Source organism: Melitaea cinxia, chromosome Z (genome assembly GCF_905220565.1).
Source record: "Melitaea cinxia chromosome Z, ilMelCinx1.1, whole genome shotgun sequence".
NCBI lineage: Eukaryota > Metazoa > Arthropoda > Insecta > Lepidoptera > Nymphalidae > Melitaea > Melitaea cinxia.
The window spans coordinates 6,560,616-6,579,215 of record NC_059424.1 but is presented as its reverse complement, the minus strand read 5'-3'; the positions used below and the strand labels follow the sequence as shown (position 1 = coordinate 6,579,215).

Below are 18,600 nucleotides of genomic sequence, written 5' to 3'. Positions count from 1 at the left end.
TACAGACAGAAAACCGTTATATTTTTACTAGCGACCCGCCCTGGTTTCGCACGGGTGCAATGCTGATACTAAATATACTACAGAATGTCTTTATTTATAGTGTGAAGCTAGCTTATGACATGGTGATTAACATAATAACAACAACATTCAAATATGCGTCGTTAGATTACGCGTTGTTACAGAATGCGTTAAAGAAATAAAGGGTCACTGCTCGTTCCCCGTAGGTGATAGCGTGATAATATGTAGCCTATATGTTGACCCGACTTCTTAATAATATTCGTGCCAAATTTGAAGTAAATCCATGCAGTACTTTTTGAGTTTATCTCGGACATACATACAGACAAGAATTCTTAAAAACTGTATTTTTGGCTTCGGTATCGATTGTAGATCACACCCCAAGTATTGTTGACTAAGTTGACTTTCCTACCATTTTATTATATATATAGATTATATGTATTGATAATGAAATAATTTTTTTCAGATATTATCGCAGTTCATTAGTCTTTTGATGCCCAACGTTTCGGATACTTTACAGAAAGCATGGTCACGGGAGGACTGAGGTGTCAGACCTCCCAATGTTACAAAGTTGTATTATTATTATTATTATTAAATAATGAAATGAGAACACAAAGGCGTTGCAGGAGTGGTGGATGCCTATAAGTTTTACGTTTTAAGCCTTTACAATAAATTTTAAAATTTGTAAACCTACTTATATAACTTAAGTCATTACAACAGCGTTATTCAGAATTATAAAGCACCATCTAAGAAGTTGTAGCGTAAATGCTGCGTCCTACTGATAGTATTACAATAGTGATTTTTGAAACTAAAATTTCGTTTTAAAATATATTAAATATTTCTCATTTCGAATTGTATATCCTTGTACAAACTGTAAATTAATAATAAAATATTCATTTTATTATTAATTTACATTATTTAATCGAGCTGCACTAGAAATGAAACAAGAATTAAATAAAAAGACCAAAAGAAACATTTTAAAATCTGTATTTTATAATATGTTGCTTTTATTTTTTATATTTTTTAAATATTTAAACAATAAAATTCGTCAGTAACTCGGGAGACATTATATTTAAAATTCAACAACTACTTATATCGAATATTCTCACGAGATATATTGAATTTACTCAGTATATAAATAAAAACTATATATTCTATATTTTAAGGTTATAATGTAAATTGTGGTGGATGCAATCAACTGTGTTCGGAGTCCTGGTCTCCGCCAGTAGAGAAGCTACAAACGTCTCTTGTTCTTTCAACCTCGCCACCAGCGGCTCCCAGGGTCCGTAGTTCAGTTCCATCAACTGAATAGCTTTCTTTATGATTTTGTGTGCTTCAAGACACCATTCCCTGCAGACAAATATTTATCACAGAAACTCATCTATTAAACTACGAAGTCATCTAGAAAAATAACAAATAAAAAAATAAACAAAATAATTAAACATTACCTAAAATAACTTATAGGACTTGTAATTATATTTTAATAAATTTAGAATGATTTTTATTTTGAGAAGTTCAGGTAGTTTAATATACCTTTGGTCCGCATGATGTGGAGAGTTAAATATTCTTTCCAACATAACATCTGACAACTTCCGCAATTCGTGTGCAACCTATAAAAAAAAAAAAATCATATGTAATTAGTTAAATGTTTGTATAAACATTTTTATATTATTTAGATACAAAATAATTTTGTTTCATTACCTCAACACTGAAGGACCCGAATTGATATTCCAGATTCTGAATATTTTGCTTTATAAGTTCCATGCTTCTACTAAATTCACCTGTTAACATGATAAAATGTAGTTATATTTACTTTAGTTTTTAAACTTAACGGAATAACATTCAAAATTATAACAGTATTATTAAAACATTTGTTTTACATAAATGATTGCAAAATTATAGAAGATATATAATACACATATCTTAATAGTATAGGGATTGTCTGTATATTCTCTACATAACATAATTTATTTTGTATAATAAAACGGATAAATGACTTATTTAATAGAATCACCGATCAAATTAATTTAATTTAAATATATATATATATTTTAAGTCCAAATATACAGTTTTCAACATATATGTAAGAAGGGGGTCACACTGGTTAATAACAATGTAAGCTAAAACAAGCTGGTTATTAATTAACGATTATAGATCGTAATGTTAATATGTGACAGTTAATTCGTTTGCACAAATTAATTATCAAAAGCGTCTAGGTTAAACTACTAACATAATACAATAAAAGCACCGTGGTATGCCAGAGCCAAGACTGTCTTAGCCGCCGGTTGTACCGGTCTTTTTATACACGTCAGAACGTCTCGAATAATAGAATAAGTGAGGGTAGGTGAGTATTGGACGATGTGCTAGGCGGCGTGATCGGTGCATCTGTTGTTTATAAATTCCTTGCTTATTGCGTACGACAGCGCAAGTGTCGACATATATATCATTTAATTTAAAGCTACCCTTTTCTGTTGTGTAAAATTATAAACTCGTAAATGTATTACCATTACACGACTCGTGGGAACATCGCCGCTACTACTAATACGGACCAATATTAAAATCTTCTTCCTCGTTTCCCTCAATGATGAGGATCGTAACCACCAATGATGTCTCCATTGAAGGCGATCCGTAAGCAGAATGTGTTGCACGGTGCAAGCTCCCTCCCACTTTATTCTTAATGACATCAGGCCATCTTGCTGGTTTCCTCCCTTTGACGCGTTTCCCTTCAACTTGATCCAGTATTATAAGCTTCTCAAGACTATGCTTAGGAGACCGCATAATGTGCCCGAAGAAGGTAAGGGCGCGCTCCATGCAGAACGTTGAGAGCCGCTTGGAGATGTTAAGCTCTTGTAAAATTGATTCGTTCGTCCTCATAGCAGTCCAGGAGATTCGGAGTAGTCTTCGCCAACACCACATTTCAAAAGCATTGATCATGCTCGCGACTTCCGAGGCACCAAGTTTCCGAGCCATACAAGAATATTGAGAACACAAGAGCTCTGACTAGACGGACTTTGATTTAGCGATGGATAGAGATTCTTCCGGATCTTAAGTTGGTCATTGCACTTTTAGACATTCCAGCATGTCGGCGAATTTCTTCAGTGCAGCTACCCACATTATTTATTAACGAACCAAGATAGACAAAAAATAAATATTGAAACTCAAGAAATAAGAAACGATGAATTGTACCTGTGGGAATACGAACAACTGCTAAGTCTAATATAATTACTTTCAATTAGAACCACCCTGATAGCATGAGCTTGAGTCAGTGCAGTGAGTTTGTTTACCTGTGTAGTGTTACGTATATATACATGCGTCTATATATGCGTGTGTATTAGTGTAATGTAGGCGTAGTACTACATCGGTAAACAAAATTGTCTCACCGGCGTCAGCGTACAGCCTGGCGAGTTTGTCAGCGACGGCGCGCAGTCCCGCGTGGTGTCGATGCCACACCTTCTGTCGTAGACGATATGAAGCGGACATCTTCTCGCAGCGCTCTTCCAAGCTCCTAGCTTGATCGGCTGTACGAGTATATAGATTAATTAAACGTGTCTACATATTTTTACGAACTATGTTATAAATCTATTTATTAAAAAATCGTCAATTTATGATGTCAATTAAGATTACATTTGTGCTAAAAAAATTCCATTTGACGCAATAATTTGCTAATAAGTCTTTCAAATTATTTTAAAAAGAAAGAAGGTATATTAGGACAATTAGCATCATGCCTCTAAATTAAAAATTATTCTAAATATTGGTAAATAAAAGTTTATTCAATTAGAAAAAAAAAACATTAAAACGAAATCTGCCAAGCTGATTGTGAAGCTGAGTGAAACGCAAATTATGCAAATGGTTCACCTTGTGTAGCTAACTCCTCAGCTCTGTCGATAAGAGCGAGGGCTCGATCTGGATGAAACTCGGCGTTACATTGCTGGCAGCGTGGTCGGTTGTTTTGCCATGACACTGGTCCCTTACAGGACTGACACGCGTATGCGCTAAACAACAGCTAGAAAGACATAAAAATCTATAGGCATATGACCGTATCATATTATCCACTGAGACCATTACTAGCCTTCTAGTACTCATTTTGTCCAAATAGTAACAAGTTTAATCGATATTGAAGTAAAACTTCTTTACGCACCCTTGACTTGGGGAATAAGCTGGTGAAAACGTGACGAGAGCGTTACGAAAAGTTTGATCAGACAAACGAAAGTTGAGGGAGATATATAAGTTATATGGAGCTAAAGAAGTTTTACTTCAGTCGTGTGGTCTAAAGTACACTCGTTCTTGTTTTATTTGAAACACGTGTTGACAATTACATAACAGCATATAGCTGGTACACAATACTTTGTACACAATAAATTCGAGAGAAGTTACTAACATTAAACACCCCCGCTTACGCACACTGCACTAGGGCCTTGGCCCTAAATAACCAAATAGATGAACTAGCTTTCGTTGCAGATATCTTTGCCAATAAACTGATATTATTGATTGACGACGCGTTAGCGCAATGGTCACTGCACTAGCTTGAAAATGTTGCAGTTCGATCCCCGCACATAGCAAACATTTGTATTGGCCATGCAGATGTCTAGTTGAGGCCGTTGAGTGTCAGGCGTTTATTCATTATGTATTGTAAAATTATATATGTTCTTAAGATATATAATACCGCGCACTAATGGGGAGTAGCGGTCTAGACTTATCAGGTTTAGTAGACTGTAGATCCCGATTGATATTCTAGACCTCGACCCAAGTAGAGCAAAGCAAGACCATTTTCAAGAAATTTCATCGGATTCTACCTGTACTAAGGCAACTGATATTCAACTATGCATCGGTAAATGAGCAATTTATTGTGGGTAAAAGAACAAGTTATTGCAGGTGAAAGAGCAAGTTATTGCAGGTAAAAGAACACGTTATTGTGGGTAAAAGAGCAAGTTGTCGCGGGTAAAGGGCAATTTATTGCATGTATACATACACACAGTAGGAATAATCTATAAGAGGTGTGCTGTGTGACTACGGCACTAAAGAATTTAGCCACCCCCTCTCTTCCCGTAGGTGTCGTAAGAGGCGACTAAGGAATAACAAGGTTCCACAACCACCTTGGAACTTAAGAAGCCGACCGATGGCGGGATAACCATCCAACTGCTGGCTTTGAAATACACAGGCCGAAGACGGGCAGCAGCGTCTTCGGTGTGACAAAGCCAGTACTGCGGTCACCAACCCGCCTGCCCATTGTGGTGATTATGGGCAAAACACATGAGTTCACGTTATTTTTGGCGTAAACTTGTGGAGGACTGTGTCCAGCAGTGGACTGTATAGGCTGTAATGATGATGATAAGGAACAATCTATAAGAGGTAGAATCAGGTCCACGAACCACGAAGTCCTTCCTCTCGCTGTCGCTGCAAGCGCTGCAGGCGCAGGTGAACATGTACTGAGCGCGCAGCTGGGCGCGGCGCTGCGCGGTGGGCTCGCGCGCGCGGTGCGGCCCGTAGCAGTTCAGCACCTCGCTGCCCGGGGACAGCTCGCGCGAGCAGCGGATTATCAGCCGACTGTTGTAGAATCTGTAACACGTTACAGCAATGCACAAAAACTTATTACTTTTTTCATCAAAATTATTGTTAGATAGATAGATAGATACTCTTTATTGTACACAACGACAATCAACACAATAACATATTACAAATAAAAAAACAGTGTACACAGGCGGTCTTATCGCTAGAGTAGCGATGTCTTCCAGACAACCTTTGGGCATATAGGACACAGTGTAGTGAAAGCGGTAGGGAAGTGTACACAGAGAAGTGACAATTAGTGTCACCTAGAAAAATATCAACTATCGATTACAAATACACATACATATACAGCACAATACATACATACGTAGATAAATACATACAAACACATATATATATGTCGGCAATAGCACTGTCGTACGCAATTAGAAAGGAATTTATAAACAACAGATGCAACGATCGCGCCACCTAGCACATCGTTCGATAGTCATCTACCGTCATTTATTATATTACTCGAGTTATTCTGACGTGTATAAAACGAATAGTGCAACCGCCGCTAAGGCAGTCTTGGCTCTGGCTTGGCACGATACATTTGTTGTATCCTGCTAGTAGCTTAACCTAGACTCATTCGATAATTAATTTGTGCATACGAATTAATTGTTACATATTATGGCGGATAACTCGAGCAGTGAAGGTGAGCGTTGATACGTATCTCAAAGGGGGCCTCCTTAAACCTACACCTGGGTCGCAAGTCCTAGGCACTGCTCTGAGTTACTCCCTATGCCACACGATAGACTCGATCGGAACGCTGAAGAGCGTGCACGCATACACGTGTTCGGTGTACGTTACAATCTTGTTATAATCTTTTGAGTACTACCTACATAATATTGCAAAGAGTGCGAGTATAACCTACGCCCGCGCCCTGCAAATATAGATAAGGAGCCTTCCAATTAGTCGAAAGACTACATCAGAAGTGGGATAAGATCCACCCCCACTTTCAAAATTTAACTAATTCAGTTAGTTACATGGAACGAAGAAATGTCTCTCTTCGCTTCCAGTATGGAAGCTATTTCAGAAAATAGCTGAAGTTATAGGCCCACCTCCTGACACTACATCTGTTTTTAGCTAGTGTGCTAGTTAGTTGCAATATTTGGTGGCGATTAGTGGGTACATCGATTATCATTTTATTTTCTTTTATTAGTGGGTACATCGGTAGTTTAGTTCTTTCCGTTCGTTCTGTTGTATTCTTATCGGTTAGTAAGCTGGTTGAAGGGGCCTCGTACGCCCGGGCCACGCTATGTTAGGAAGGGATGAAGGGGCCTAGTACGCCCGACCCACAGTTAGAAAGCTGGTTGAAGGGGCCACGTACGCCCGGGCCACGCTATGTTAGGAAGGGATGAAGGGAGCCAGTACGCCCGACCCGCTAGTGAATTACGGTCTCAGCGTTTTGGTCAGGAATAGCCGAACAGTTATTAATGTTACCCGTTACTGTTGTATATAGGTCGGGAGTAGTAACGCCGAGTTGGCGGATGCACGACATAGACGCACGAGGTCGTGCGATTGTCAGGGTTGGCCGTGTCGGCAATAGCACTGTCGTACGCAATTAGAAAGGAATTTATAAACAACAGATGCAACGATCGCGCCACCTAGCACATCGTTCGATAGTCATCTACCGTCATTTATTATATTACTCGAGTTATTCTGACGTGTATAAAACGAATAGTGCAACCGCCGCTAAGGCAGTCTTGGCTCTGGCTTGGCACGATACATTTGTTGTATCCTGCTAGTAGCTTAACCTAGACTCATTCGATAATTAATTTGTGCATACGAATTAATTGTTACATATTATGGCGGATAACTCAAGCAGTGAAGGTGAGCGTTGATACGTATCTCAAAGGAGATCTCCTTAAACCTACACCTGGGTCGCAAGTCCTAGGCACTGCTCTGAGTTACTCCCTATGCCATACGATAGATTGGATCGGATCGCATTACAATTTTGTTATAATCATTTTAAGTACTACCTACATAGTATTGTAAAGAGTGCGAGTATGACCTACGCCCGCGCCCTGCAAATATAGAAAACGAGCTTCCAATTCAGTCGAAAGACTACATATATATATATATATTTATTATGTTGTAATTTTTTTCGTATTTTTTATAATCAGTATTGTCCTAAAATTACTGTTATTTTGTTCCTGGTTTTGCTTGTTTCCCATAAAGAAATATAAAAAGTAAATAAAATAAATACTAGATACTGTTTTCTGACCAATGTTTATCTGTAAGTTTTTAAAAAAAAATATTTAGTTACAGATTATCGAGCAGCAGATTTTATTAAACGGCTGTTGTGGAATCTGTAACATAAGTCACAGTAAGACTAGTTCACGGTCTTATATACAGGTCTTGCAACGGAGCCCAATTTCAATGACGAGATGTTAGTAAGATAGTGTTCAACACAACTGTACGTCATTGACATCGATGAGTGCGGTCACGTTGTGCGGTGCGCAGTGCGCACTGCGCCAGTGGCGTAGCGAGCTTATCTCGCGTCCGGGGCACTATGCCTTTTTAGCCCCCCCCCCCCTCCCCCAAATCGAAGTCATATAACATTATATGTAAAATATACTCGCAAATTAATAAATACGAGTATATAAAGTAAAATAAAATCCTCTCCCTAATTTGTTGCGTCAGCCCTACCAGTTGAAAAGACGTGCCATTTCTATTATGAATATATTATTACATATTGTTTTAGACTAGTCGTATTAGTGCTCCTTTTTTCCTTTTATTTACGAATTAACATTTATTATATTACAATCGCACTAAATTTGAAAAATATTTCCCATAAATTTATTAGGTACTGTATTGTATTTTGTAATTGTTATTTAACATAAATGGGTTACATGTGATAGAAAGAGACAGAATGCTATTCTGTCTTCGTTGCACAGCACACCCATCTCTCGCCACCTGTCTGGCGGCTGTAAATTGAAATGAATAGCGTAGCCATAAAGCCGACGTACACAAATTTTGACGAAAGGAATACCTAGTTATGTTGATAAGGTTACATGTAACATTATATATTAAGTAGTATTGTAATCATCGGTTTGCTGATACAGAGGGCTGTTATTACTGAATTTGATAGTACAAGACAAAACCGTAACAATAACAAAATCTGTAAAAATATCTCAACCTTTAGTATATTTTTTTTACATTTATAATAAAAAATACTTAAAGTAAAAAAATAATATTATCAAGAAATTATTATTTCGTTTCGTCCGCAAGGCGATTAATTTTAACGAATTATAATAATTTTAATATATATTTACGTGTTGATAATGTTCGGGTCGCAGGAGTGATTCATCATGGCCGCGGACGGATAAATAGCGGTCGCACGCCGCACCTCTTTCTCCGTTAGAGTGCGTCCTGTAACAGTATAAAAAAACATGATATTTTATAAAAAAAATAAAATACATAATTTATAATCATTACAACAGTGCGAAGCCAAATGTATCACTAATTAAATACATTTTCAAAACATTTACTATTTGCAATAATTATTACTATTATTCTATGCAAGAGTTAAAAAAGGAAACGCGTAAAAAAATCGGTTAGTACAGAGTTATACGGAGTGGATACTCTGTACAGGATAGTATACCGTTTCTTCCGTCGTCGTCTTCGACGACGGACAGGCTGAGTGTGGCGTGTCCGTTGCACACGAGCTGCCCGAGGCTCCGCAGGACGATGGCCGCCGCGAACAGCCGCAGTTCCCCGGGCGACAACGCGCAAGGCACTTTAGACGGAAGGTACTCGAAGAACGACGTGAACTTCTCCAGGTACAGGGTCAGCATCGTCGCGGTCTATCAAGAGAGAGTGCAATTCGAAATAGATCAAGTCTTTTGGCAGAAAAAAAGCTGATGGTACTGTGTGGCTACGGTACTAAAGAATATAGCCACCCCCTCTCTTCCCGTGGGTGTCGTAAGAGGCGACCAAGGGATAACACAGTTCCGCTACCACCTTGGAACTTAAAAAGCCGACTGGTGGCGGGATAATCATCCAACTGCTGGCTTTGAAATACACAGGCCGAAGACGGGCAGCAGCGTCTTCGGTGCGACAAAGCCAGCCCTGCGGTCACCAACCCACCTGCCCAGCGTGGTGACTATGGGCAAAATACATGAGTTCACGTTATTTTTGGCGTAAACTTATGGAGGCCTATGTCCAACAGTGGACTGTATAGGCTGTAATGATGAAGCTGATGGTAAGCGGTTACCGTTGTCTAATTGAGCTTGCAACATCAGCAGCATTGCAAGCGCTTCCCTGACCCCATCCCCGACCCTCTTTAGGAGCTCTGACCACCTTACTACAGGAACACAACACTAATTGAGAGTAGTATTATTTTGCTGTGATCTTCTATATGGTGGAGGTACTTCCCCCTCCGCCGCTCCACATTTTGAATAGAATTATTCTCAATGACAAAACTAATTCTAAAACTCTACAAAACAATTAAAAATATTTCTTGTACTTTGGTTTACTCATGGTTTACCATAGTTAATTGTCTAAAAATAAATAAATGTGCTGTCGGGACCGTTGAGTCGACTACAGCAGATGTGTAAGTTAAATTACAGACACTCACCAAAGCATACTGTATATAATCCATGTTGTTCATTTTGTCGAAGTTTGTGACGAGGTTGAACATTCTGAAAAAAGGCGGCGTGTCCTTGTCGTATATTTTAATATTGTCAACTTGTGCATAGCTCTTAAACAAGTCCGCAGCCGTGCACGGCTTGGCGAGACGTCTTGGCGGCATCGGGAAGCCGTCGTTGGCACTTATTATTAACACCCTGTAATCATTTTTATGAAAATTGTTTATGGTATGTTTGTGGTTTATGGTACATTTATGGCAGTCTGTTAAGGTGGAAATACTTTAACTGCTCCATTTGAACACAGATTCGAATTTAATACGATTTAATTCGTCAAGAGGCATATCTATGCTAAGTGACGCGATCTCTAGCTATTATTTTAAATTCAATAGAGTACAGAGCTGATGGATTTGTTTACTTGACAAAACTAAATTTATTAAAGCAAATAGACTATTTTTTTATAACTAGGTCGCCAACAAGCGTACGACGCACCTGATGGTAAGCGAATACCGTAGCCTATAGACGTCTGCAACACCAGAAGCATCGCAAGCGCGTTGCCGACCCTATTCCCAACTCCCCCAAGGATCTCTGGTCACCTTACTAACCAACTAGAATACAACACTGCTTAAAACCAATATTATTAAGCTGTGATCTTCTATAAGGGCTGTTCCATATTTTGAGCAGGAAATTGCCTGCCGTGCCCTACCCCAGTTAATATGTACGTATATTATGACGATTGAGCGTACCTTAAAGCTAAATGCGCGATTCCGATGGTGGGGATGAGCGCGCTCTGCGCGGCGACGCACTCCCAGCGATGGAAAAAGGCACGCGCGCGGCAGCGCTCGTCGCAGTACACGCTGCGCGAGCACGCGTCACAACTGCGACACCATGGTGACATATTGACATCACACGCGTGTTTTACTGCTTTTGAAAAGGGTTATCTGGTCCAAATATCATGTGACGTCATATATGCAAAATTGAAATCCCAAAGTATGAAATTAAGCCATGATCTTACTATTTAGAGTTGAAGGCGGAATTTATGAATAGCTTTAATAACTTTGTCAAACGATGTCACACTTGGACTTCCTTACCATTATTCATCATCATCATCATCATCATCATCACCCTTACTATTAAAATGTGACGTAATTTATGAATTATCCATTATCTAGCTTGATACGAACCGTTATAGAAAACGGTAACAGGAATCATGCAATAATTGTTGTCGAAACCACAGGTAAGCAAAAGTTGTGGCAAAAAATTTTGGCAATACCCAAACCACATGTTTGACTTTCACTGGGAAGGTATCTGTAGTCATCAAAATTGTAACGCCACACCATATTGCCTAGCCGAGCCTTATGACGCCACGCCATAGCCAAGCGAAGCCAAGCCAAAGCCAAAGCCATACGGTTCGATAACGATCTTCCGGTTGTGAGTGACATTACGTTCCACCGCCAAATAAAGAGGGTATAAATGAGCCGATTGTTGATTTATGTGATTATTCTTGTGTTAGCATTCAAATAAGTAGAAACGCTGCCAGATTGTATAAGTGATTTTTAATAAAGTAATAATTGTATAAAGTGCTTTAAGTGTTTGTTTTACCTCTGCCGTTTTACTCAGAAGCGGGATAATGAAACGTAATCGGCCTAATGAAGCCGGCAACAGAGTCCGTCCGCCTGGATGGAGTGAGCAAGAACAATATACCAGCGAAGATGAAGAATGTCCGTCACCACCCGCAAGAAAATTATTAAAGTCCTTGCTAGAGAACAAAGTTGAAAGGGCTATACGCGAACTTAATGAAGAAAGCGTACCACTTGGTAATTTTAAAGATCATCGCGCCGCGTCCCTCATACCAGAATTTGACCCCGATGGAGAAGAATGCACAGTATCAGCATGGTTAAAGAAGATTGATCAGTTGGGTGACATACATGGCTGGGATGATAAAGTAAAAGCCTTTCACTTACAAGACAAACTTCGCGGGCAAGCTCGAAAGTGGTACAACAGACTCGATGAATATAACTATACTTGGAATGAGTGGAAACATTTGTTGGTACGAGCTTTTCCCAAACATCGCGATTATAGTGCTTTATTAGACGAAATGATGCATAGAAAAAAATTACCGAACGAGACAATGACGAAATACTATCAAGATAAAATCGCCATGTGTTTTCGCTGCAATCTATCTGATGCTGCCAGTGTCTCGTGTATAATCAGAGGATTACCGACTTCACTACAACCGAATGCACGTGCTTTCCAATGCCAGCGTCCGGATGAACTTTATGAGGCATTTCTCTGTTCCCTCGATGATTATCGTTCACCAGTATTCGAAGTACGCGCACCAATCAAGGATACTAAGCAAATGTTCACCGCTGATAAAAAAGTTAATCCTGAAATCGATCCTTGTCCGCGTTGCAAGAAGACAGGTCACATTTTACGAAATTGTACGCTACCTGATCAACGAGTTTGTTTTAAGTGCGGTCGGCAAGGTCATATTGCCTCCCGCTGTTCAAGTATATTAACTTCACAAGCCAAACCGAACCTTGAATCGGATAGCAATACCAAGGAAATCAGAATAGTGCAAAATTATAACGAAATTTATAAGAAAGTTGTGAAGGTCAACGGAATTTTTCTAAAGTCATATATAGATACGGGTAGTCAAGTGAATGTTATAAATTCTCAAATTGTTTCTCTTTTGTCACTGAAAGTTTCACCTACCAACACTATTCTAAAAGGTTTTTCTGGTGGTTTACTTACAAGCCGCGGGGAAGTACAATTTGATTTAGAAATCGATAACACTGTAGTACAATGTACTGCACATGTTACAGAAATGGATATGCAAGACATTCATTTATTAATTGGACAACCAATTATAAACGCTGATCACATATCACTTGTGGTGACAAATGGGACGGCTACGCTAAGAGTGGATTCTGGTCCTTTAACTGGATTTGATGTAGTGGAAAAAGTTAACAAGTTTAAAGTGGTGACTTCAAGCAAGGAATCTCTACCACCCGGTGCCTCAATCATCAAAGTTAGAGTGCTGGGTAATACGTCCGGGAACGATGTTTGTACAACGCCACGGCACTATGAACTGCAGGGCGTGTCCTACATGTTACCAGCGACCTTGCTCCGAGGTAGCGAGGGCTACATTAAGGTTGTCAACACTGGGACCGTCAATGTTGACTGGGAAGCCGGCGAGATTTTAGCTCGAGCCGAGAGCTATGACGAATTAGCCAGTCAGCCTAGCCAGGTGAGTCAAGCCAAGCCATTTTTATCCAACTTGCCTGCTACTTCACCAAATAATAGAAAATGCTTAATGACTTCTACTTACAATATAAATAATGTAAATTCGTCTGCCTCCATCTTTACGGTGAACCAAATATCTAGTATTCACATAGGCGGTGTACCTATTTGCGAAATTAGTATGGGAAGTTTAAATGAAAACGAGCGTAATAGTTTAATAAATTTATTGCTACAGTATAAACATACCTTTGCAAATAATACGAAAGATCTTGGTTGTACAAACATAATACAAATGAAAATAAAACTTACTACGCAGCAACCAATATATCGTCAACCTTATAGGTTATCGCATACTGAGCAACAAATAGTTAATTCCAAAGTCCATGAATTATTAGATGCTGGTATTATAAAAGAGTCCGAGTCAAATTATGCCTCTCCGGTTATCTTAGTCAAGAAAAAGAATGGTGATAGTAGATTATGTATTGATTATCGTGCTCTTAACGCTATCACTATTAAAGACAGATATCCATTGCCTAACATTGACGATCATATTTCTAAATTAGCCGGTAAGAAATATTTTACTAGTCTTGATATGGCCCAAAGTTATCATCAGTTATTAATCGCACCAGAGGACACTCACAAAACTGCTTTTATTACACCTCAGGGTCAGTACGAATATTTACGTGTTCCATTTGGCTTAGCAAATGCACCATCTGTTTTTATGCGCGTGGTTAGCAAAATTGTTAATTCGATTCGTTGTACACAGAGTGACAGTTCACGTCATGAGATTCTCGCCTTTTTAGATGATTTACTTCTACCCTCAATAGATTTTATTTCGGGTTTAAGAATGTTAGAAGCGGTATTACAAAAATTTCAATCGGAAAATTTAAAATTAAATATGAAAAAGTGCTCTTTTTTTACAAGATAAAGTAACTTATTTAGGACATGAAATTTCTCAAGATGGGATTAAACCTGCAGAGCCAAAGTTGATTGCGGTTTCACATTTTCCTATACCTAAGAATGTACATGAAATACGTCAATTCATAGGACTTTGTAGCTATTTTCGAAAATATATTAATAAGTTCGCGATTATCGCCCGCCCTTTGACAGAACTAACAAAGAAAAATGTACCGTGGGTATGGGGTGATAAACAAATTGATAGTTTTAATGAATTAAAGAAATGTTTGTGCTCTAAACCAGTTTTAGCTTTATATGATTCTACTTTAAATACAGAAATACATACCGATGCGTGTAAGTTAGGCATAGCGGGTATATTATTCCAGCTGCAGCTTGACGGAACCCTACGTCCGGTCATGTATTTTAGCCGAGTAACTTCTAGAGAGGAAACTATGTACCATAGCTATGAGTTAGAGACGTTAGCGGTCGTGGAATCTTTGCGTAAATTCAGAGTGTACGTTATAGGTAAACACGTAAAAATAATCACTGACTGTACTGCCGTCCGTGCCACTCTTACTAAACGAGATATTATTCCCCGTATCGCTAGGTGGTGGTTACTAATACAAGAGTACGATATTAGTGTAGAATATAGACCCGGGGAACGAATGAAGCATGTGGATGCGTTAAGTAGAAATCCTATTGATGCAGTAAATATTAATCGCCTCGAAATCTCGGATTGGTTCTATACGATTCAGTATCAGGATGATAAATTGAAAAGCATAATCGATCAACTAAACTCTAAGTCTGCTGGGCCCGATATAGTGAATAATTATGTAATATTAGATAACAGATTGTATAGAAAAACGCTCAACGGCAATCGCCTCGTAGTTCCTGGGGCGGCAAGGTGGAAGATCGTTCAAATGCACCACGATGAAATAGGCCACGTAGGATTAAAACGTTGTACAGATCTAATTAAAAATGAATTTTGGTTTCCTAAAATGACACGGTTTATTCGAAAGTATGTAACATCTTGTTTGCACTGTGCTTATGGTAAGGGGGAATACGGTAAAAAGGAAGGTATGTTACACCCGATTCCCAAGCCAAATGAACCCTTTAGAATGGTCCATATCGACCATTTAGGCCCTTTCTGTAGAACTAATAAAGGTCACGAATACATGTTGGTTATAACGGACGCATTTTCGAAATTTGTAATCGCAGAACCTACTAGGACAGTCAATTCGGTAGAAACATTAAGAGTACTCAAAAGAACATTTTCATTATTTGGTTATCCAGATAGAGTAGTGACGGATCATGGTAAAGCTTTTACCAGTAGGTATTTTAAAAAGTTCGCGATAGACAAACAGTTCAAACATACATTAAATTCAATTGCGTGTCCGCGTGCTAATGGACAAGTTGAACGCACTAATCGAACTATACTAAATGCTCTACGCGCCACTGACCCTAGTGAAGCAGCTAATAACTGGTCTAACTGCCTCCCCGACGTTATTTGGGGTATAAATAATACCGTAAATGATACTACTGGTTTTAAGCCCTACGATTTGATGTTTGCACGTGATGGTAGGCCAGTGTGTGATGTAACGATTCCAGATCAGGTATCAGAGTCAATTCAGTCTAAGCGCGAAAAGGCCAGTGCACGTATTGATAAGGCCACCGCTAAGATGAAGCGAAACTTTGACAAACGCCGCAAAAGGAGTCATATTTACAAAAAGGGAGACTTGGTTCTATGGAGGCAGGCGCCTACAAGTAGTGCTGCTAAGGTTAACACTAAACTAGATGACTTATATTCAGGCCCTTATATTGTAACTAAAGTTATAGGTAACGATAGGTATAGAATTAGGAGCATAAAGGGGTTAAGAGGCTACAAAAACTTTACTGGGTTAGTTTCCGCTGACTCTTTGCGACCCTATCGTAGTGTAGCCCTAGTGTCAGATAGCGCGAGCAGCTCTGACGACCAACTAGAAACTGAAGATCTTATTGACCTTCTAGAAAGCTAATTGACAACGTCTTCCCATTGCGGGAGCAATTGTTTCAGGATGGCCGACTGTAACGCCACACCATATTGCCTAGCCGAGCCTTATGACGCCACGCCATAGCCAAGCGAAGCCAAGCCAAAGCCAAAGCCATACGGTTCGATAACGATCTTCCGGTTGTGAGTGACATTACGTTCCACCGCCAAATAAAGAGGGTATAAATGAGCCGATTGTTGATTTATGTGATTATTCTTGTGTTAGCATTCAAATAAGTAGAAACGCTGCCAGATTGTATAAGTGATTTTTAATAAAGTAATAATTGTATAAAGTGCTTTAAGTGTTTGTTTTACCTCTGCCGTTTTAAAATATTTGTTTTTAATCTAGGGTTTCATATTGGAGCACTTAAAATTGTCGGTCTCAGTTGTTATACAAAAGGGCAAAAAATGTATTTACTCTTCAAAGATTTTGTTCTGTTTTTTAAATTGTTTTTTTTTTAATTGTTTATATTCTAGTCTAAGTAATTTGATTAGTTCTTTTAAATATGATTGCGCCTCTGACTATTTAGCTACCGCTCGATTAATTGGCAGTAACTAAGCTTTTCATTTCACCATGAGATGACACAAATGGTGTATGTTAAACATATTAATAACTTTAATTATTGCTATGCCTAAATTCACCAATCAGATTTTTCCTAATAAATAAAGTAGTCAATGACCCTTAATAGACAATCGGATATAAATTTAATCTTACGGCACTGGATTGATGTCAGCTTTACAGCACATCTCGCAAACTCTCTCCTCCGATGGCAGAGTGACCCACGCGTAGGGTTCCTCGGAGAACAGAACGTCGCCGCGCTTTGTGTTCGCCTTCGCGACCACGTGGCGGCCAACTGTGTCGTTGTACCTGTGACACGTCCAAAGTTTGACTCTAAGCACGTAGTTAAGACCCAAGTGCTAGCGATTAAAACAACGGATACAGCAAGTTTAGTTAGTTTAGTGATGGATTAAGTTCTGATTTTTCACCTACATGGAGAAAGAGGCATATGCCTAGTAGTGGGATGTTGAAGCGTCAACTAGCGATAGAACAATGCATTTCTATGTGATGATCCATTTCAGGGCATATGAAGCTACGTGGCTGAGCCAATCGCATATTCATCACTTCAGCATAATACAGTCCACAACTGGACATAGGCCTCCACAAATTCGCGCCAAAAATGGCTTGAACTTTTGTGTTTTGTCAATAGTCGCCACGCTGGGCAGGCGGGTTGGTGACCGCTAGGCTGGCTTTGTCGCATCGAAGACGCTGCTGCCATCTTCGACCTGCAGTCTCATATTATTAAGCTATAATATAAACACAAGTAATATAAGGAAACAATGCTAACCTGAGTTCTATCGCATTAGAAGCGGCTTTAAAGTGTGGATTTAAACCCATAAAACATTCAGGCAGTGTTACTGATTCTTTGACACCGTCTTCTTCCACCACAGAATCTAACTTTCTTTCCAATATTTTCACATGACGCTCAAACTCCACTAGAAAAAGACAAAAATATTTTTTATACACAAACTTTTTTTAACCGACTTCCAAAAAAGGAGGAGGTTCTCAATTCGACTGTATTTTTTTTTTATGTATGTTACATCAGAACTTTTGACTGGGTGGAGCGATTTCGACAAATTTTCTTTTAATCGAAAGGTGGTGTGTGCCAATTGGTCCCATTTAAATTTATTTGAGATCTAACAACTACTTTTCGAGCTATATCTAATAATGCGTTTTTACTTGACGCTTTTTTCGTCGACCTACGTTGTATTTATACCGCATAACTTTCTACTGGATGTACCGATTTTGATAATTCTTTTTTTGTTGGTAAGGAGATATCCCTAGTTTGGTATCATGATAAGGAAACCAGGATCTGATGATGGGATCCCAGAGAAATTGATGGAAATTCTTGAAAATCCGCAATAACTTTTTACTAGGTGTACCGATTTTGATAATTCTTCTTTTGTTGGAAAGAAGATATCCTTAGTTTAGTATCATGATAAGGAAACCAGGATCTTATAATGGGATCCCAGAGAAATCGAAGGAACTTCTTGAAAATCCGCAATAACTTTTTACTGGGTGTACCGATTTTAAGAATTTTTAATTTAATCGAAAGCTGATGTTTGTCATGTGGTCACATATAAATTTCATTGAGATCTGAAAACTACTTTTTGAGTAATCTTTGATAACGCGCAGTTACTTGAGTATTTTTTCGTCGATCTACGTTGTATTACTCGTCGATGTAATTGAAGTCGGTTTTTTTTCGTTTTTTTCCTTTAAACTAGCTG

The 18,600-nt window shown here is 38.8% G+C and overlaps 1 protein-coding gene across 1 annotated transcript in view; it reads right to left on the bottom strand.

Annotated features, from left to right (window-relative positions):
• Positions 1 to 1,108: 1,108 nt before the first annotated feature.
• Positions 1,109 to 18,600, bottom strand: part of LOC123668735 (SET and MYND domain-containing protein 4-like) — a 28,577-nt gene continuing 11,085 nt past the window's right edge. The window contains exons 4-15 of the mRNA XM_045602431.1: positions 17,661 to 17,808; positions 17,030 to 17,182; positions 10,895 to 11,026; positions 10,142 to 10,349; positions 9,167 to 9,368; positions 8,838 to 8,934; positions 5,385 to 5,571; positions 3,871 to 4,018; positions 3,396 to 3,533; positions 1,717 to 1,796; positions 1,549 to 1,625; positions 1,109 to 1,365 (exon numbers count right to left, since the gene is read on the bottom strand). Coding sequence (XP_045458387.1) covers positions 1,170 to 1,365; positions 1,549 to 1,625; positions 1,717 to 1,796; positions 3,396 to 3,533; positions 3,871 to 4,018; positions 5,385 to 5,571; positions 8,838 to 8,934; positions 9,167 to 9,368; positions 10,142 to 10,349; positions 10,895 to 11,026; positions 17,030 to 17,182; positions 17,661 to 17,808 — 1,766 coding nt within the window. The 3' untranslated portion in view covers positions 1,109 to 1,169. The remainder of the gene's footprint in view (positions 1,366 to 1,548; positions 1,626 to 1,716; positions 1,797 to 3,395; positions 3,534 to 3,870; positions 4,019 to 5,384; positions 5,572 to 8,837; positions 8,935 to 9,166; positions 9,369 to 10,141; positions 10,350 to 10,894; positions 11,027 to 17,029; positions 17,183 to 17,660; positions 17,809 to 18,600) is intronic.